Below are 22,473 nucleotides of genomic sequence, written 5' to 3'. Positions count from 1 at the left end.
ATGCCCGGCTAATTTTTTCTATATATTTTTAGTTGTCCGATTAATTTATTTCTATTTTTTTAGTAGAGACGGAGTCTTGCTCTTGCTCAGGCTGGTCTCGAACTCCTGAGTTCAAACAATCCACCTGCCTCAGCCTCCCAGAGTGCTAGGATTATAGGCGTGAGCCACCGTGCCCGGCCTACATGTCTGTTTTTATAGAAGTGCCAAATTGCCTTGATTCCATAGATTTGTAAACAAGTTTTGAAATCAAAAGTGTGAGACCTCCAACTCTGTTCTTCCTATTCAAAGATTGTTCTGGCTATTTTGGGTCATTTGCATATCCACATGAATCTAAGGATCAGATTGTCAATTTCTGCAAAAAAACCATCTTAGGTCTTGATGAAGATTGTTTTGAATCTGTAGAGCAATTTGGGGAGTATTGTCATCTTAACAATATTCAGTCTTCCGATATATAAATATGGGATGTCTTTCCATTTACTTAGGTCTTTTTTAATTTCTTTCAATGGTGTTTTGCAGTCTTCGATCTATGAGTTGTACCTCTTTTGTTAAATTTATTAAACATTTTATTATTTTTGATGCTATTTTAAAGAGAATGGTATTCTTAATTCCTTTTTTGGATTGGTCATTGAATTTTATGTATTGATCTTGTATCCTATAAATTTGCTATTTGTTTATTAGCTCTCATAGTTTTTTGTTGGAGTCCTTAGGATTTTCTATATACAAGATTGTGTCATTTATAAATAGATATAGTTTTACTTCCTTCTTTCCATTCTGTGAATCTCTGCTTTTATTGGAGTATTTAATTTACATATATTTTATGTAATTATTGATAAGTTAGGATTTGTTTGCTACTTTGCTATTTGTTTTCTCAGTGTCTTATGTCTTTTTTGTTCTTCTATTCCTCCATTATTGCTTTCTTTATGTTAAATGGATATTTTCTAGGGTACTATTTTAATTCACTTATTTCTCTTATTGTATGTTTTTTGAATTATTTTCTTAGTGGTTGCCTGGAGGGTTATAATTAACATCTAAATTTAGAACAAATCTAATTTTGAATTAATACTAAGTAATTTCAATATTATATCAAAATTTTACTTGTATAATAAATAGTTCAAATCCCTCCCTTCTCCTTTGTGTTGTTAAAATTACATCTTTATACATTGTGCACCCAACAGCAGAGATTTTTAATTATTGTTTTATGGAGTTGTCTTTTAAATCAGATAGCAAAAAAAAACTTCAAACAAAAAATACTTTTATGCTGTCTTTTATATTTGCTTATATAGTTACGTCTACCGGTGCTCTTTATTTTTTCATGTGAATTCAAATTGCTCTCTAGGATGCCCTTCATTTCAGCCTGAAGAACTCCCTTTACAATTTCTTATAGGACATGTTTGTTGTTGTTGATGATTTTTCTTGTTGTTTATTTGTTTAGTGACTTTTCTGAACTAATTGTATAAAGTCTGTATTCTTTGTCATGTGTGTCCATTGAAGGCTCTGTTTGGTATCTCAATGGTTAGTTTATAAGTGGACAGAGATTTTCTTAAATTCCTGGAACCAGTAACTCTCCCAGTCTTTACTAACTGGTTCTGCATATGATATGTTTTGGAGTAAGTTAAATGCCATAACATTCATTGCTCTTATCAAGATTCAGCTGTTTTTTCAGAATAAACACTCCCTAGATTATTGTAAGATTTTAACTATTTTCCAGAGTTCTGAAAAAATTATTCTGACTATTTTTACAGCTTCCTCATTGCTTTTATGGAGGAGAGAATTTTCAGATGCCTATACTCTGTCATTTTTCAACAAGAGGAATTTTTAAGTCTATCTGTGGTGTCTACTAATCCTTATGAGTCTCTCCCAATCAATTTCTTTATTTTTGTGATGTAGGGATTCCTATATTTTAAGCACCTATTCTGTTCTATGGGACAGTGTGGAAATTGTCTGTTTTTCCACACATCAGACCTGTACATTTGCTTATAACTGAGAGCTGATAGATTATCATGTGAATTTTCATTTTTTCCATTTAGGATTTTGGCTCTTCAGGAAAACTTCCTTCTCCAATTTAAAATGGATGTAAGTAGTGACATTTCTCTAGATGGGTTTATGTCATTCATCTTTCTCTATGAATTTGAGGAAAGAAGAAAGGCAAGTATCGATTTGTCCCACCTTTTATCTAATAACTTATTTAGAGAGTGACAAAGGCTCTGAGTAGAATTCAGTGATCTTAAGGGTCATTGACTCAAAGTTTATAAAAGTTGCCCAGGACCCTGAAAAAATTGCACAACTGGAGTTTCACATTGCTGGACTGACATTATGTTTTTGTCCATACACAGGCTTGTTCTACTGAAGAAAGGAAGAGGGACTTTGAGAAAATCTTTGCCCACTATGATATTGTAAGTGTGTCTCTGTATTGTGCCAGCCATCTTTGGGTAGGGAGATTGTTTAGCTCCTGTGTGGAGTCATCCTACCCACAGATCCCAAATTTATATGATGAATAGCAATTTTACTTTGTGTTGCTAAGTCAAAGTACCCTCTGCTTCTTTACATCTTCTGAGAATTAAGTAAAAATAGCCAAAGGATTGTTTTATGGTTGAGAAGAGAATAAAATCACAATTTTTTTTTTTTTGCTTCTTGAATCCAAACTAAGAGAAGTTTTCTCCTTCTTATAGGACTAAAAGTCCGTTTATAATAGTATGTAAAACAAACAAACAAAAATTCCCCACATCTAACCCAAAGAAATAGAGGCAAATTCATTGCTAAGTCAAAGTACCCTCTGCTTCTTTACATCTTCTGAGAATTAAGTAAAAATAGCCAAAGGATTGTTTTATGATTGAGAAGAGAATAAAATCACAATTTTTTTTTTTTGCTTCTTGAATCCATACTAAGAGAAGTTTTCTCCTTCTTATAGGACTAAAAGTCCGTTTATAATAGTATGTAAAACAAACAAACAAAAATTCCCCACATCTAACCCAAAGAAATAGAGGCAAATTCATACCTATTTGACATAAAAACTATTTTTCTTATAGGACCAATTATTTGATCCTTCTTTAGAGGGAAAACAATAATAATTCTAAGGCACCAAGTATGGCAGAGATTGAATTTACTGAGGACATGGTAGGATAGTGCAGGAAGGAAGAAAAGCAGAAAGTTGGGAAAGGTCATAAGAGATATCTCCTTGAAACTAAGCAGACTGAATATCTCTGTGTCAGAGATATTCAGAAAAGAGTCTCACCTGGGAGAGGCAGTGTAGCACACAGGTGGTTAAGCATGTGGCTTCTGTGACCAATTACTTAGGTTTGAATCCTGGCTTATTAGCTATGCGACCCTTGGGCAGTTCCTTGACCTCCCTGTGCTTTGTTTTCCTTATTTGTAAAATTAGAGTGATAAGGATAATAATAGTACTTACCTCATGGGGCTGTTATGAGAATTAAATTGATTCAGATTTAGAAAACTTTTATGAGAGTGTACAAGTGTTTGGTAAATATACTAAGGGAATAGAATTTTTAAAATGATATGTTAGAGGTTCAGGATTAAGAAAACATGAAGAGAGTGGATGAATTGTCATAAGTGAACTGTAGGGAAGAAACTGAAATATTTTGATATGTATTGCATTTTATAGATGTTCATGCCTGCATGGGTTTATAAAATAGGTAGAAAAAAATAAAGATCTCTGTACAGACTAAATCATAATTCTAAGATGCTCATTCAATGTGGTCTCCCTTGATTTAAAAATCTATATTTCAATAATCACCAAGCCATTGCTAAATCATAAAGCAAAGTAAAAAAATTTCAACCTATCCTTCAGAGGATCAATATGATGCACAACGAACACATTTGAACTGGAGCCTAGAACCTGTGAAGCAAGTAAAATCAATATATGTCTTGTGAATGCTATTTCCAAGAGCCAAGGAACTCAAAACTGCTGCTTCTCATTTGGCTACATGGAGCTATTTCCAATGAGTTATTTTAATTCATGTGTAACATTCACATCCTACATGAGGAACATAAATTGGAACATGCCATTTTCTAAATCAGTTTGCAGTTACACAAGAATACTGATTTGGTCTATTTGCCTAATTTATTCTTTAGCTTTTTGACTTAAGAAAATGATATTTGGGTGATTGAGTCTTTTGTTTTTCAGAGTAAAACGGGGGCCCTAGAAGGCCCAGAAGTGGACGGGTTTGTCAAAGACATGATGGAGCTTGTCCAGGTGATTTTATGAAGCTGTGTAGATTATTCTCCTCGTGAATTGGGGGTGCCATTTTGATCGATTCCATTGTTCATTTCTGGGAACCAGTGGGACCGAAGGTTAATGATGGAGAAAAAATCTAGGGATATAGTGTATTTAACAACCTTTGAACTTCCATGAAACCCAACAAATCTCCTTTGCTTTCTTTAGATTGTTTGTATTTAAATTACATGAAACCACCATAGAGACATCTTTTTACCATCATTTAAAGGTCGTCTATTTTACCAAAGCACCGCAGTGCCACTGAATATCTTACTATTTTATTTTTTGATTACAGAAAGCCCTTCTTTTCTCTGGACTCAGTTATTAGAATAACAAAAATTTTAATTTAATTTCATGTAATAAATCTTATCTTCAGAGTTCTAATATTTTTTTGCTAAGGGGCTTCTCTAACACCTAGCCTAAGATGGTTACTTACCTGTTGAGACATTACTATTTTGGGGGGACTGATGCAATTTAGATTATATTTACATCACATAGCTGCCTTACATAGGGTAGAAAATGTTTTAAAAAAGCAATTTCCTTTGAGATCCTAGTGAACTGTATTGCCTGGCTGTATGATCCAGTTAAGCAGATAATTTCCAACTCCTCCTTTTCCATGGGACTATGTAAATAATAAATTTGGTAGTCTTCTGTTTTTTGGAATTTTTAAAAGTTTGCTCAGGACACAATAATTGTGTCCTGGTTGGCCCAAATGGTGACAAATTAGAGTAGCAATTATTAATTGTTTTTGGAGTTCCAGACCTCTTTTAAAATCTGATTGAAACCATGGAGCTTTGCAACAGAAAAACATCCAGGTATTATTTTTTGCATAAATCTCCAGGAAGTTCAAATACTATGACTGAGCAGGCATGGACAAGATTCTTTCTGATGTCTAATCAGGGTGATTGAGATGTCTTCTGTGTCTCCTAACTTTTGTTATTCCTATCCCAACTGGTCCCTTGCCTCTTCAACTTCTCCCTTCACTTGTTGCTCCTGCTGGAGATTTCACAGGCATTTGCATAGCTAGAATTTTGATGAGTATAGGTATGCTATTATTGTCTTTTACATTGGTCGCTAAAGGAAAATCCCATTCTACTCATTATGTATTTAATGCCAGAATGACTTCTGTAATAGAAACTGAGTAATTATCTATGAGATATTAAAGTTGTATGGCAGAAGGACTTGCCATATTAGAGTTGTCATTTGCTTTTGATAGAATGAATGGGATGGCAAGCCTGTTTTTGAGAGCCGCCTGGCCACCTCTGTGCAGTGGAGCTGGGGGCCAGTAACCGCCTGAGTGTAGAACCTGGGGGCTTCATATCCATACATACCCCCAGGCCTTCTGCTTTTCTATGGTCTGTATGCACAGCCCGGCAGTCAGTGTGGATACCCAGCTGGAGTGAGCAATCAGTCCTTAACCAAAAGAACTTTTCTTTTTCTTTCTTTGCTATCCCTTTTCTTTATTCTTACCTCAAACTTGTGGGAAACAAATTTGGGGGGAGGCACTAATGTGTCATTTGTTGCTGAAAGCCTTTTCGGGCATCCCACATCTTTGCCATGCCATGGGAGGCAGCCGGACAGGGCTGAGGGATTGGGCTCTGCTTGTATCAGGATTGTCTGATACACAGAATTTTCGATAGTGGTTTCCAGAGGGGCTGCCATGGTGGTGGCGGCTGCTCTTCCTCCTCTTTTGGACCCTCATTTTTGCTCTCTTCTTTCTCGTTTCCTTTTTATAAAAAGAATTGATTGAAAACTTTTTGCAGGTGAGGCAGTAAAAAATGATGGACAGTGCTTTGGACTCTAACAAATCTGAGCTTTAATTTCAGATCAGCCATTTATTAACTGTATGTTGTGGGCAAGTTACTCAAACTCTCTGATACCTGTCATATGGTCCAAACAAATGGGCACAGTAATATCTACTTCCCAAGGCTGTGTGAAGACTAGGAATGACATAGACATCTATCACAGTCCCTGGAATATAGTGTGATTTCCAAAAATAATGGTCTTTGTTATTTTGTTAGAACAAAGCTGCTGTAATCTTTAGAATGCATTTCTGAGCTTCAGAATAGTTAGCACTTGAAAGGAAATTTCACAAAAGGAATCCACAGCTCAACACATGGCCATGCCATTGTACTGGACAATCCTGTCCAAAATAATAATGTAAAAGAAGACAGTGCCTAAGAGGGCTTCTTTTTAAAAGATAGGTGTGACTATGTCAGATGGCAATTAACTTACATATTTTAGAATGCAGAATTTAAAATTTTTTGCTTTCTTTTCTGATTATAAAATTACCTCTGCATATTGTAGAAAAATATTGAAAATAAAGACAAGTAAAAGTCAAGAAGCTGATGAGAATTCAAGCTAAGAATTCAGGTTCTAGGCTGACCACCCTGGGTTGCAGACCTGGTTTTACCACTCACTGGCAATGTGACCTTGGGCAAATCACTTAGCATATCCAAACCTCAGTTTCCTCATCTGGAAGATGGGAATTATTATAGATCCTACCTCCATAATGTTTTCATGTAGATTATAGAAGAAAATCTTCATAAAGCTTATAAGCATTGTGCTACTTGACTAATATTATCTATAATGCTAGATTATTGAGAACTCAATAAATATTAGTTGTTATGACTATATCGCAAATTGATCTGCAAACTGATATAGCTCTCATAACTTCAGTTACTATGATCTTTGCTATTTCTGTATGATTTTTCTAAGAGAAAGCCCAGATATCTATATCCAGTGTAATTTTGCTGGATTTGCTCTTAAAAATCATCACTTTTGAATCTGAATAATCTTAAGAATTTTCAATGATTCTGCCTTTCATTTGTCACTGAGTTTGACAATGGTTTCCAAAGGTCCATAGGAAAAAATGGAAATAAAATCCAAACAATAACATCGTAGACATTTTTTTTCCAGAGACAATTAAAAGAAGGGAAAAGTTCTAGACCAACCAAGAGATTAGTGGGAAACAGAGGCCAGCCTCACTCTTTAATGGACCCATATCACCTCGATGGGAAATCAGAAGATCCCCACCTCTTTTTTCCTTGCCTCTGTTTCTGTGGAGCTGCTGGGACAGCAAAAAGGCACCTCCCAGTGTAAGCAGCAGCCAATTTGAGACAGAGCTACTTTCTAAGGACTGAGTCAGACTGTGGTCAGTAATACAAAAGTAATTTACCAGGGTTCTCCAGATGATTCGTTGAGCTAAAAAGTATGTACACAATAGTTGATTCTCCTCTGATGCCAGGTAAGTGAAGGTGCATACCTTTATTGAGTCTTTCCTAGTCTTTATTGGATCTTTCTTAGTCTTTTAGGTTTCTTTAAAAGTGACCATTAGTTGAATCTGACATTTCTTGGCTTTATAAAGAGTCTTCTCCTGTGACTTTTTTCTTTATTTTTATTTTATAAGAAAGCTTCATGGGACAAGTAAACAAATCAATATCTGAAATTTATCTTAAAAGCAACTGTCAGGGAATGATCACGGGGTCAGCAGGGAGTTGACCCAGTTTCTAAGTTTACAGTCTGGGTCAAGGTCCTTGGGATGTTTGCAGTAATAACGCTGAAGTAAGCTTCCTTTATTGTCTTTTAATTCTTGAACAACCATATATGATGCATATGTTGACTCCGTATTAACAAGATTATTTGATTACCAAAAACCCCAATTCCCAAGCTCTGAAAAATGGTACCAAGTCCTCTGTGAGTCTGAAGAGATAGCAAGTCCCTGAAGCAACAGACACAATTTCTTTTTTTTAACCAATTTATTGATAATGTGATTGACATAAAAAAGCTGAACTTTTGTATACAGTTTGATGTGTTCAGGCATAAGTATACACCCATGAAACCATCATCACCTATAATGCCATAAACTTATCCATCATCTGCAAAAGTTTCTCCAGCCCTGCCTCTCCCTTTTTTTTTTGTTTGTTTTCCCTTTTGTGGTAAGAGAACTTAACATACCATCTATCCTCATAGCAAAATTTTAAGTAAATGATACAATATTGTCAATCATATGCACAATAATTTCTGCGCAAGATTTTTTAAGAGCCTGCAACTCACTCAGCACAGTATAAAAATCAACATGAGAATCTACAGCTTAAACTAGAAAGTGCAAAGTCAAGAAATCCAAGATCTCCCAAGAAGAGATAGAAATGTGAACAATAATATTGGAAGCCAAATAAATGGTCTGCCAGAGATGACCCCGATGTCTGCCTGGGGGTGAGGAGGGTTCCTGCCCCTAGGCCCTTCCTAAAGTTCTTTCTTTTCCCTCACAGACACCCCATCTGTTTTTCTCTACTATTGACAGGAAGATGGTTGACAAGAGGGGACATTACCTAACCTAAAGGAGTGAATCTAACATGTGCTTCTCCAAAGAACTAGCCCTTAGCACAATTTTTTTTTTACTTTTTAAATTGTGGAAATAACAAATACATCATAGAGGAATCTGAAAGGAGAGAAAAAATGCAGAAGTATAGCTTCTACACTTGAAGACTCATTATGAACTGATTTCTCTCCTATGTATGTTTTGTATATGTAGTTGAGATGATACCAAATAGTAGTCATTATAATATGATATTATACATAATATATATAGTATACTAGTTTATTATATTAGTAGAATAATAGTAATGGTCATTCAGTAACCATATAATATTTCATCTCTGGTTAGATCATAACTTACCTAAACATTCCCCTATTGTGAGTAATTTAGATTGTTTTCCATGTCTGTGATTCAAAATAACACTGTAATGAATATCCTTGTGCATAAATCTTCCTCTATACCTGGCCCTTTCCTGGGAATAGAATTACTAAGTCAAGTGGTTGTACACTTTAAAATTTCTGGCACCCATTGTCAAATTTTAGCCAACTTTTGATGAGCGAGCAGGCATGCTTTCCCATTTCCTTCTGCGAATTCCTTTCCTCCAGCTCTGCTTTTCTTCCCCTCCCTACCCAGAAAGCCAATGATGGTGACTTTGTTTTGAATCAGATTTGTCTATCGAAGAAGGTTCTGGTATATACAGTATATATTTTCTCACTGTGATGTTAGTGACTTAATGTGCTGCTATCCCTTGGCTGATAAGCAACCTTTCAAAGAGAGGATGGGTGGCAAGAAGAAGGCAGTGTAATCCAAAAAAGTGAATATCTAGCAAAAGAATGTTGGGCGTTGTGGGAACTGGTGACGGGAAGATAGTTGGAAAAACCAAGAAGTTCTTCCTGAGCTTCTCAAATGACAGCACAACCACCTGGTATGACCCTCTCTAGGAGACTTCCCCCATATCTGAGCAGGCATTTCTATTTGCCTAGTGAAATAATCCTATAGGAAAACCAACACAATCCCTTGTTTTCATTTTAAATAGCAATGGCGGGTGATAATGGGAAGAAACAGGGGACAGGACTGGCCTGGATGTGGGATTTATTATCATTATTCCTTGGTGACAAGCACAGCGTTGCTGGTAGGGGCCTGGATTGACATCTTAAGCAGTAATGTCTTGGGCTCTGCCTGTCACCTCAATGTTTTCAGACACCTGTGTGGCCAGTTAAATAGCAAAGTGGAGACAGAGAAAACTGTAACTTTGCACAGTTAGAGAATGAGCTTCTGGAGAATTAAATATTCTGACTGGTAGAAAGTTATCATGAATGGATTACAATAAAATGCACTTACCACCATCAAAACTATAATTCCATCCCTCTAGTAGTCAGAATGGGGTGCAGGGGCCTCTAGGAGAGAGATTTGGGGAATACTGATTAATAGAGGGCTTAGACACTTGCTTTCATTGTTTTAAGAGAGTTGGAATGTACAGGAAAGAGAGGGCATGTGACAAAAACATGAAGACTGCACTGGAGGACAGTCACTCACCAATTCCATAGATGTAATTGAGCACCTACTATGGGCAAGCAATGGAGAGAGAGGGCCAGCCCCAGAGGTCTCCCTATTGCCAGGATTAAAGGGGGCAGATAAGCATTTTTCAATCAATTTTTACCTCAAGTCCACTTTCACACTTTCCCATGAGATGAATGAGAAAAAAATTACATTTTTACATAAAAGATCATGACACAGTATAGTGATATAGAGATGCACACTGGGGCCTCCCTGCGAGTTTGTATCCTGGTTCCAATATGTGCCAGCTGTGTGACAGTGGGCAGGTTAATTCGCCTCTCTGTGCTTTAGTTTACTTATCTGTAAATTAACATTGAAAGTAGATACAACCACTTAGGGTTGTTCTGAAGATTAGAGTTAATATGTGTAGATCCCTTAAATCAGGAACCTACCTGCACTTAAATTGGTGACTTGTTATTGAAACCGGTATTAAGACTGAAACCCTAATGATTACAGCTGATTTGTCTTCAGTGACGCATGCATTTTTGAGTAGTGGCATTTAGGGCTCCTGACTCATACTGAGTTGCCCAGCATTAAAAACAGAACTTAAAAGTTTAAAGAAACTTTCCTTACATACATCCACATTTATACCCTCCCACCCCCCGACACACACACACACATTCACACATCAAAAATATTTTCCACTCACTTGAAGGAAATAATTACTATGGCAGGAAACAAAGCTTATTATTCTTCAATTCACAAAAAAAGTTAGAATAGTTTGAATGAGGTAAATACACTGGCTAATTAATTCATGCTAATGTGTAAGTGACTACCACTTGAGTCTTTTCTAAGAGTAGGATTTGCCAAAAGGATCCCAGGGCAGGGTGCCACTTATTGAAGAAAAGTTATAGCAACGAGTCATTGGAGATGCTGAAAACCAACATCCCACTTTGCAACTGCACAACAAATGAGCTAGCATGGGGCCTTGGAGTGCAGCATACCGTTTTCGAGACCTCTGAGCCACATTTCTTTGGGCCACACCTACACTTGCCTGGTATCGCCAGGGAACTATCCTTTGTGAGCCCCAACCAAGAAAGCCTATTGCCAATATGTTACATCTTGGCCTCGCAGTCTCATCATTCAGGGCACCCTCGACAGAGGAGTGAAGTTGGCCAAGTTTATCTTCTGGCCCCAAACCCTTTGACCTCTTGCTATCTCCCTGAATCCTACACCACTCTCTTTATTCCCAGTTTCTGTTGGTCTCTTCCCTCCTTCCTCCTGTTTAAAACTTGCTATCAGGGATAGATTTGGTGTCATTTACCCTGTTGGACAGTGCAAATTAGTGTGTCTTAAAGTGCCTCTCTAGTTAAGGAATGAAAAGTTTTGTCCCCTACTGAAGATCTTTTAAATATTTCTTTGGAAGTGAGGAAAATTTGGGGCAGGGTTGGGTGATGGGGAACTCTGCTCAGGGTCCCCGAAATCAAACCCTGCAGGTAGCTGCCTTCTCTGTCTACTCATAAAACTATTCCAGTAATCAAGGGGCTTGGACATCTTATTAATTGGATATTTCTCTTTCTCTCTGCACATTGACTTTAAAGTTTAGATTCATCACCGTTTACATGGCTTCATTAGGTCAGCCTTTCCTCCATGGCAATGGTGTGAAATAGTGGAATGAGAACTCAATTGGAGTTAGAGGACTTGGGATCAAAAATGCTGCCACAACATTTTAGCTTGGCAAGATGTTTAAGCTCTCTCTGAGCCTCTGTTTCCTCATCTGTAATAGAGGTGTAATTATTTACCTCCTAAGCTTATTGTGAAAATTAAGTGAAATAACCTATAGAGAATCAATTAGTTTAAGCTTTGCTCACTTTGCAGGCCTTTGAGCTTAAGGTCAAAAACTTTTCCTAGCTAGCATGCATCACATTTCTAGCTAACATTCCTTCTTAGCCCCTAAAATATCCTTTGGAATAAATTTTACATCACTAGCTCAACAACGTAATGTTTTAGTTAGATTTTCATTCAGTATAACCTTTTTTAAAATGAGAGGCACAAAAACCTCCTGCAGGGAGATAATAAAATGTGTCTTCTCTCATCAGTGTTGCAAGATGGAATTTATGATCATGATTCTCTATTTGAAGCAAAATATCTTTATTACGGTTGCTAATAAGGTAGGCTTTCTATAATAACTGCAGGGAAATGATGTGGAAATAGCCTTTTTTTTTTGCCTAAAGGGACATGCTGAGAAATGAAGCTAATGCAGAAAACTTACACTTGGCAGCATTTGGTGGCATGAGGAGACAGGCTCATTTCCTCACTCCCCCGTGGCCTGGCTCCTCTGAAGCGCTCTCAGAAGGCAGGGCACCCCCTGAGCTTAGGGAGCTTCAGGGAGGGCATTAAAGGGTGAAACTGACGTTAACTTGCCTAATGACATGTTACTTTTGTCACCCTCAGCCCAGCATCAGTGGGGTGGACCTTGACAAGTTCCGGGAGATCCTCTTGCGTCACTGCGATGTGAACAAGGATGGAAAAATTCAGAAGTCTGAGCTGGCTTTGTGTCTTGGGCTGAAAATCAGCCCATAACCCCCAGGCTGCTTTGCCCTTTGCTCTTACTGTGTTTCTATGCTCTTGCTGCTAGGATTGTGTCTGCGCATTGCTGCCGGGGATGCCGTGGGCAAACTTTCTCACAATTGGTGTGGTGTGCTTGGGCAAGGGGAGGGAAGCTAGGGCCTCCCTTCTACCAGCGTGTACGCCCCTGCCTTGCTGAAGGCTCCCCATGCAGTGTCTGTGTTATTTTCTCCTTGACGGTGAGCTTTCCTGTCCCCCCAGACTCAGCTACCCTGTTGGATCTGCTGTGCTTTTCCTTCCCAGTCACTGGGGACAGTAGCAGCTGAGTCCATCCATCTTGTGCTCTCGTTGTTTGCTTTCTGCTAAGTCTGAATGGTGCATGGCATTCATGGCAATTCTGTACCTTCCACAAATAGATTTTTGTGTGGAAATAAAAGTGCAGTTGGAAACAAAGATGTGCTGCTAATTGCTTTTGTCTTGTGACCTTTGAAATGTTCTACCTGATGGTTTGACAGACAAACCACTTACCTAAGGGAGGGTGGGGGTGGGACGTGGAGTGGGGGAGGAAAGTGAAGGGCAACATCCTAAAGGAACCCACACCAATGATCCTTCGGGGGTTCTCAGCCCCTCACCGGGGCTGACTTCCTGTTGAGCTGGTATGAAAGTAGGAGTTGCCAATAATCACTTTTTATTGGATGGAGAAGACCAGAACACTCCTCCTGGACTGGGTTTTGTTCTTAAGTGCTTGGTGAGCTCACATGGTCAGGCAGGTAGTAATAGAGAAGAAATTTGGACACAATGGTTCCCAGTTAACCCAAGTGTCTGTCTCTCCACTCCAGCCCTTCGTTTTCTAACAGCATCCTTTAGGGAATCTGGGATCACTGTGGCCTTTTCCTAAGCCCCTAAGTGTCTCTCTTGGCACCTCTGTGTGCTCCTGGCTACACCATGGGACCTGCTCACTTCACTCCCAGGACTCTGACACCATGCCTGGGAGAGGGCTTCTTTCTCCTGGGGCAGGGGCAGAGGGATTGATATGGGGCAGGCCTTGCTTTCCTTTAGTGTCCTCATACTTTATTCTCCATAACACCCCTACCTTTTAGCAGGCTGCAGGAATTTCAGGCTTAATGAAGTGTTATAGATAATTCAGAAAAATTACACCACTGTGTGTTTAGAGCTGATCATAACCCAAGAATTCCACTGTTCCCTGGAATTCCCTTCATTGCATACCATGGTCCTAACCTGCCTCTCTTCCCCTAAGGTCTCCCTTACCTCCAACATGCAGATGATTAATATTAAGAACTACTGCTAATATTTACTAAGTATTTTCTATGTGCCACGTTCTTCCAGGTGCTTTCCACACCTTAAGTAATTTAATCCTCACCAAATCCCTGTGAGGTAGGTACTATCATGATACCCATCTTAGAGATGAAGAAACTGAGGCAGAGAGAATCAATCACGTGTCTGTTATCATACCTCTTGCAAGTGGGGAGTTGGGGAGGCTGGATCCAGAGCCCGTGCTCATAACCACCACTTTAATTGCAGCCAATTTTCATGCACTTTTCAGGAAACCTCGGCCCCTCCCTACAGGTTTGGTCTCACAGTGGGACCCACGGCAGCCCCTGGTGGGACATTTCTCCATGTCCGGATCATTCAGTCCCAGGTTACACTTCATGAGAGCTTAATGAAAGTCCAGGAAGCAGCACAGGGCAAGTTGAGCACGCCAGAGCCTTCTGATTGTTCACATGGTGAGCTAACTGTGCACACACACACACACACACACACACATACACACACACACCCTTCAAAGGACAAACATCCATTTTCAGGGTTGAGACAGTCTAAACCCACAAGGAGGAAAAAACATTCTTTATCTCCAGGACAACACATTATTCTACAGTGCATTCATTTCTCTTCTTAATCTCCTGTTTTCTTTTTCTTTCTTTCTTTTTTTCCCCAATAACATAAGCTCTTTCTTTTATGTGGTTGGATTTATTTTCTATTTATTTACTGCAACACTTTTATGTTTGGTTCAAGAAATCCTTCTCTATATATCACAAATACATTCTCTTTCACTACCATTTTTTTTTTTTAAAGACAGAGTTTCACTCTGTTGCCCCAGCTAGAGTGCAGTGGCATTATCATAGCTCACAGCAACCTCCAACTCCTGGTCTCAGGTGATCCTCCTGCCTCAGCCTCCTGAGTAGCTGGGACTACAGGCATGTGCCACCATGCCCGGATAATTTTTCTTTTTCTTTTTTTGTAGAGACGGGGTCTTGCTATGTTGCTCAGGCTGGTCTCTGAAAGGTGGTCTTACTAATAAACTCACAGTATAACTGCCCTTTGTTATGTTTAATTAAACAGCTGTGGCCTAACTTGTTATCTCTAAGAGTTCTTTCTTAGCCTTGAAGAGCCCGAAGCAGACAGTAGGGTTCAAGCTCCCCACTCCAGCTCTTTGCCTCAATGCCTACCAAAAACCAGATTCCAAGGACTCAGATAAAATCAGCCTCACAGAGAAAGGAAAAAATAAAGAACACTTGCAACAACTTCGTTGCCACTTCTATTATCAGTCTGCTAAAGCAGCAGGGAAAAAGCCATTTTTACCCTTTAAAACTGCAAGCAACTTTCCCTCAGTGGTCCGGCATTTTCTTCCTTCCTCTGTGTGCCATGTCCATTCCTTCTCTCCCTCTCTCTCTCTCTCTTTCTTTCTGAGAAAAATAAATAAACTTTTGCTTCTGTATATCCTGACCACTGTGTGAAAGGATCACACCCTTTCAGTCTCGAACTCCTGACTTCAAGTGATCCTCCTGACTCAGCCTCCCAAAGTGCTGGGATACAGATATGAGCCACTGTGCCCAGCTCCAACTACTATTTTGAAAACTTTTTCTTCCATTGTGATCATATGTCCATATGTATGTGTTTTATGTCTCTGTATGTGTGTACAGCATAAAATTTGCCATTTAACTGTTAAGTGTATAATTCAGTGGCATTAATTGCATTTATGATCTTGTGCAGCCATTGCCACTATCTATGTCTAAAATTTATTCATTGTCCCAAACAGAAATTCTGTACCCATTAAACAATAACTCCTAATTCCCCTTTCTCCCATCTCCCAGCTCTGGTAGCTTCTTTTTTTGTTGTTTATTTATTTATTTTTTATTTCAAAATATTAAGGGGGTACAAATGTTTTAGGTCACTTTTGTAATGCTTGAGTCCTGGCTATAAGTGTGTCCATCACCCAAATAGTGTTCATTGTACCCATTAGATAGGTTTTTGCCCCTCCCCTCCTCACTCCCACCCCCTGGTTGATTTCCACTGAGTTTTACTTCCCTCTGTGCACATGTGTGCTCATCGTTTAGTTCCAATTTAATAGCAAATATATGTGGTGTTTGTTTTTCCGTTCGTGAGATACTTAGGAGAGTGGTCTCCAGTTCCATCCAAATTGTTGCAAAAGGTATTAATTCATCTTTTTTTATATCTGAGTAGTACTCCATTGTATACATATACCACATTTTATTAATCCATTCATGAATTGAGGGGGACTTGTATTGATTCCATATCTTTGCAATTGTGAATTGTGCTGTTGCAATTAACATTTGAGTATAGGTGTCTTTTGATGAAAATTCTTCTTTTCCTTTGGGTAGGTACCCAATAGTGGGATTGCTGGATTAAACGGTAGGTCTACTTTTAGTTCTTTGAGGAATTTCCATACTGTTTTCCATAAGGGTTGTATGGAAAAATCTGCAGTCCCACAAACCATGTATAAATGTTCCTTGCTCTCTGCCCAGTAACTTCTAATCTACTTTCTGTTTCTATGAATGTGCCTATTCTAGATATTTTATATAAGTTGACTCTTACAATATTTGTCCTTTTGTGTCTGGTTTCTTTCACTTTGCATAGTAATTTCTTGATTCATCCATGTTGTAGCACATATCAGAACTTTATTCTTTTTTATGGCTGAATTATATTCCGTTGTCTGGATATTCCACATTTTGTTTATATATTAATATTTATAGGTTTATGGACACTTGGTTCATTTTGACCCTTTGGTTATTGTAAATAATGCTGCAACAAACATTGGCATATGAGTATCTGAGTCTTTGTTTTCAATTCTTTTGTGTATATACCTAGGAGTGGAACTGCTGGCTCATATATTAATTCTACGTTTATCTTTTTGAGGAACTGCCAAACTGTTTTTCACACCGCTGCAACACTTTGCAACATTTTACATTCCTACTAGCAATGTAAGAGGGCTCCAATTTTAATCTCCTGCTCCTAAATAGAGCTCTTTCTGTAACTGCAAAAAATAAGAACTGGACCCAGGGCTGAGTTATATCCACTGAATTCATGATTCTTCCTTTAACTACATGAAGGAAATCTTTGAGGTATTGCTCCAGCAATGAATGTACTAAATTCTGAGCCTAGGGTCCTCATCCTCCTCAGTGTCTGTCTACAGGTGGCTAAGATACAGATGAGGGTGGGTAGGGGAAGGAGGTTTTATTTTTTTAGTACTAACTTGTTCAGATCCACAGAGGGCAGCTTCTTGCCCTGAGTACCAGCAAGATTTTAGTCATGGCACATAGCTGAGACTCTATCAGAAGCTTTTAGGCTTCCTGCCCAGTTATAACCTTAAGTTGGCAAAGACCTTTCCAAGCATACAAAGAAAGGGCTGGTGGAGATCTTTGAGTAGAAAAAAGGTAAGGTTGTTTCACTCAAATAGTGAGTTCATTCAGAAACATTCTTAACAAGTTTGACCCTCATATCTTAGAATGCAGGTGCTGGTGGGTTCATTGATGGATGGCCAAAGAAGATAAATGGCCGTAGGCTTCCGTTGGAAAACCAGAGGGTGATCAGGAGCTGAAGGAGGGGCTCCCAGGAGGTAGAAGTCTCTTATCAGAGCCCATGTTGTATATATTTGATAGGTTAGGAAAAAGTGTGATGGCACCCCTGAAAGCTGTGCTTCAATCCAAAGATATATGTTCATTCATTCATCCAACAGATCCTTACTAAGAATGAGTAAAGCCTTCCTCAATTGGTCAGACCCTCAAACACAATTCCCTCTCCTAAACTATGATCCCAGTTATTCACTGTGCACTCATTTGACAACTATGCCTCCATGTAGTGTTATTTTTATATTTATGCATACTTTTCTTTTCAAGTAGATTGTAAAGTTATTGCTATCAAAGACTTGTGTCCTACAAGTCTTTGTTATCTAGCACAGGGGTGGGGAGCCTTTTCATGTTGGAAGTCTGCATTAATTTAGCTGTAATCAAATAAGGCTGCATTCAAGAAACTTCAATTAGATATACTTAAAAATACACATTATTTTGTAAAAATCTAACTACTATGTACTTAATAATTTCAAAAAATGAAAACTATTTGTTAATTTTAAAGTTAACTAATCTTTTAATGACTTTGCTGTATCTGCTTTTTGTTGGAAAGCATTTCAATATTTGGTTGCAGCATGGAGGTTCACAGTTTCAGTTGATCCTCTAGATGGGTATCAGTCATTTGTGACCTTAAGGGCATCTTGATTTGGGTTAGGTAGGACAGTGTAGATTCATGGCAATAAGTGGTTGAAAAGCAAGAAAGCATTTTTCAGGCATGTTGCCGAAGACATGGGTATTCTACTGCATTTTTCCATATTTTAATTGGATCTTTCTTAGCACCAAACAATGACTTTAAAATGTCATGTACTTAGAGATCACTTGTTTCCATTCCATATTCAAAGTAATGAAGTATAAAGCCTGCACTGAGTCAGTAGTATCAGTTGATTCATCAAAAGTGACTGAGTAATATATATGTTCCTTTTAAAATATTACATGAAGTTGTTGTGTTCAGTTGAAGGTTACTTCATGCTGCTGATCAGTTATGGTTCTCCTTGAAAGAGACAATTGTTTGTACTTTGAAACGTTGCCAGGGTCTAAACATCCTACAACTTCAATACTGCATTCTTTCACAATTTCTACCAATTCTACCAATTTCAAATGGCTTCCCTTTTTTCCTGACTATATAAGCTAGTTTATAAGTTGATTCACTGGTATTATTTTCAGGTCTTATTGCTGCTTGAAAGAATCATTTCTGCTTTTGCTTTTCATTTTTTAATTTCTGCACCTTTTGCACCTCTCCCTCTAATCTAAAATATTTGTGGTCCTTATGAGTTGTAATGCTGATGAGCACTGAATTTCTTTAATGTCAATATTGCAGTACCACAAAGCAAGCAAATCATCTTATCTTTAGCAGAAACAAGATATTATTAATGTAATATTGCAATTCCCAATCCTTATTAAAAAATCTGTTTTCTTCCTTCAGCATTCTCTTGGTCTTCTTTGACATGATAAGATGTTAAGCAGACAGAATTAAAAAATGCTGTTGAGTTGTGCAAACTATTTACAAATTCCACTTCAAACAGAAACACAGAGCACTGTTGTCAAAAGCTGATAACAGACTGGTGTACTTGAACCTCATTAACTGTCACCAACCAGCTTCTTGCAGTATTGGCACCAGTCAGGTGGGGGATGTTAGAAGTTAGAACTAAATCATGAGTGTAGCAGCTGTCAATTTAGCCCTTATGGCTTACTAATGTTCTAATTGTGCTGGTCAATCTGGGAGGATTATTTATTGAAACTTATTTTGTTCTTTGGTATTTTAAATATGTTCATTTAAAAAATAAAATAAAAATATAAAAGATGAACAAAAATGTATTAATAAAAATAAAAGGATTTGTCCTGTAAAATTTGGATTCAAACAAAAGGCCGCACTGAAGGACCTAGAAAGCCACATGTGGCCTTGAGGCCTCAGGTTCCCCACCCCTAATCTAGCATCTTAGCAGTGCTTAAGAATGTTTACTGTTGTTGGTAATGGTGGTGGTGGTAGTGATGGTGATGGTGATGCTTTTGTTGGTAATGTTACTGTTGCTGTTGTTGCTGATGGTGGTCCAAGAATCCTCTGTACAACATAGTTACGAATAAGGCAGTACTTAATACATTGTTTTATTGGCTCTACATGATAATAAAGCACAATAAAAACATAATCACATTTGCTGAATAATGTAGCCTAAAATAAATAAAGTGATAGATCTCAATCACTCACTTTTGTAAAATTTCAGTAACATCAGTGTGGGTAACCAGCTTTACTTTATCTCCTGGTATTGCAATTTCTGATCAATTCAGCCCAAAATTCTGCAGAAATCAGTAGCTCGAATGGACTTAACAGTCACACAAACACAGATTTTCTGATTACACCTAGACAGGGCTTGGTATAAAAACAACTTCAGAGGCCCTACTACCTACCACACCCATAGGCTTCAGTTTTGTTTCTTGATTGCTTATTTGTTTATAAATTCTCGAGGATGAAAGTTTGTAGGTTTTCCAAACAGCAATAGTCAGCTACTTTTGCTTTATTGGGGTGGAGATACTTACAGTCATGGATACTTCTATGATAATTTTAGGACAAGATGAGTTTCTTAACTATCAAAACAAATAGTCACAACCTGGCAGATAAAAACCTGTTTCTGTCTCCTCAAGGATCTTCTCTTTTCTTTCCCTCCTGGGTTAGGGGAACTAATTATTTCAACCACAAACCTTCCCTCATTTTCCCCCATACTCTGAGGCAGCATGGTGTCTTTTCAGCTCATCCTCTGACTTTGGCTGCACTCTCCTCTGCTGCCTCACACCTGTCCAGCCTCCCTCCTCTTGCTGCAGTGACCTCACAGCTGCCTGTTTCCTCCTCTTGATTTTGGTCAGGTCTCTTCTTCCCACCTGCCACTTCATTCTTCTTGTCCTAGACCAATTACAATTTACCCTTTCTTTGTGGGTCTTCTTAAGTCCCAACTTTTCCGTAAAACCTGCTCTAATACACTCCACAGCCTCTTTTCACCCAATTTCCACTATTCTTTAATGAATAGCCATAATTTAATTCTAATTCTGCTGTAGTTGTTCTATCTGTGGCCCTGTCACCACCAATGAGGTGGAAAGCTTCCAGTAACATCCGAAAACCTTGTTTTAGACTTTGTCAGGTAGCAACTGCAGCTGGCCCTGCAAGACCACTGCACCATCATATGTCTCCTAGCACAGTGCCCAGTGCAGATGAGACACTTACAGTATCACTGTGTAATGGAGAAAGCCTCACTTATGATGCTGGTGACCTGGTATGTAGTTCTAATTCTGACTTTTCCTAGGTGTATAGCCTGGGGAAAATCATCTAATCTCTCTACATATCCATTTACTCATCTGCAAAATATGAATACTGACTTTCAGTGAACATGATGTTGTATGTTCAGGCTTTGAGCACACCTGTCCCCCAGCCACCACTCCAAAGGCATAGTAGCGTCAGAATCGGTGAGGAGAAAACAACTGAGAAAATGATGCTCACAAACAAGACAAGCCTTTTCCTGTAGGATAGAGCAGGACTTGAGGTCTTGCTGGGCTCCAGACTCTGAGGCAAGAGTGGCAGCAGCAGGCACTAGAAGGGTCCTTGAAGGAAGAGGAAGGAGTTGGTCTCACTGCTTGAAGACGGGCTGGGGATGGACTTCCCAGCCACAAAAAGAGGCTGGAAAGGCTAAGAGGTGCTGCTGGGTCTAAGGCTGATGAGTGGCTCATACCTAGAGGGCTTGGAGGAAGCTGACCCAGATTTATAGTTTGTGCCCAGTCACCCACTCCGCCATCATGTAACCTCTAACATCCCTAATATTTCTAGAGGAGGAAAGGAGTCACAGGCCCCCAGTGAAAGATGTGGGTTCTGAGCTGTGGCCCTGGGAGGACAGTCTGATGCAAGCACCAAGGTACTGGAGGAGAAGAACTTAGGTGATATAGCAAGGAAGCTGGCGGGGGGCGGGGGTGTGTGCAGGGGTCGGGGCTAGGAGGAATTCTTAATCAAGTAAGTCTGCAAACTCTGATTCCAAAGCTCACGAAATTAAACATAGAACTACCAGCAATCCCTCTTCTGAAGTATATACAGAAAGGAGACGAAATCACCTTACCTCAGTAAGACATCTGCACTCTGAAGTTCATTGCAGCATTTTTCATAATATCCAAGATATGGAAACAACCTAAATGTCCATGGGTAGATGAATGGATAAAGAAAACATGCTAAATATATAAAATGGAATATTAGTCAAACTTTACAAAAAGGAGATCCTGCCCTTTGCCACAACACGGACGGACCTGGCAGACATGCTAAGTGAAATAAGCCAGACACAGAAAGAAAAATATAACATGATCTCACTTATCTGTGGAATGTATATGTAAAAAAAGAGCTCAAACACAGAGATAGAGAAAAAACTTGTTACCATGGGGAGTGTTGGGGGTGGTGGTGGGAGAGGACATTGGGAGATATTGGTCAAAGGAAACAATGTAGCAGATATGTAGGATGAATAAGTCTAGAGCTCTAAGGTACTATGAGGATTAAAAGTAGTAACATTGTATTAGGGAGTTTTATTAAATAGTAGATTTTAGCTGCTCTTGTTACAAAAAAGTAACTATGTAAGGTGACAGATATGTTAATCTGCTTCACTATAGTAACCATTTTACTATGTATATGTATTCCATAGTATCATGTGGTAAGACTCAAATATACCCAATAAAATTTAAATCAATCAATCAATAAAACAAAAAATGTTTAAAGTCATTAAAAAAAACCATAAAGCTCATGAGTAAAATTAGTGCCTAAAGAGATTGTTACAAAATAAATACTCAGGGAGTAAAATAGTGAAACAAAAATAATAGAGCTGTATAAAAATAGCTTTAAAATTAAGTATGCTTGTATTTGCTCAAATAGGTACAGCTTATTTTTGTAAGAAAATTTGCAATTTGTTTGCCTCCAGGAAGAGGAACTGGATGATGGGGTGAGAAGGAGACTTCAC

The 22,473-nt window shown here is 38.5% G+C and overlaps 1 protein-coding gene across 1 annotated transcript in view; it reads left to right on the top strand.

Annotated features, from left to right (window-relative positions):
* Positions 1-13,067, top strand: part of SCGN (secretagogin, EF-hand calcium binding protein) — a 47,532-nt gene extending 34,465 nt beyond the window's left edge. The window contains exons 8-11 of the mRNA XM_012638572.1: positions 2,028-2,073; positions 2,334-2,393; positions 4,142-4,210; positions 12,501-13,067. Coding sequence (XP_012494026.1) covers positions 2,028-2,073; positions 2,334-2,393; positions 4,142-4,210; positions 12,501-12,629 — 304 coding nt within the window. The 3' untranslated portion in view covers positions 12,630-13,067. The remainder of the gene's footprint in view (positions 1-2,027; positions 2,074-2,333; positions 2,394-4,141; positions 4,211-12,500) is intronic.
* Positions 13,068-22,473: the final 9,406 nt, after the last annotated feature.

Source organism: Propithecus coquereli, unplaced genomic scaffold (genome assembly GCF_000956105.1).
Source record: "Propithecus coquereli isolate 6110/MARCELLA unplaced genomic scaffold, Pcoq_1.0 Scaffold131, whole genome shotgun sequence".
Taxonomy (NCBI): Eukaryota; Metazoa; Chordata; class Mammalia; order Primates; family Indriidae; genus Propithecus; species Propithecus coquereli.
The sequence above is the reverse complement of the archived record's forward strand: the minus strand, read 5'-3'. Positions and strand labels throughout refer to the sequence as shown.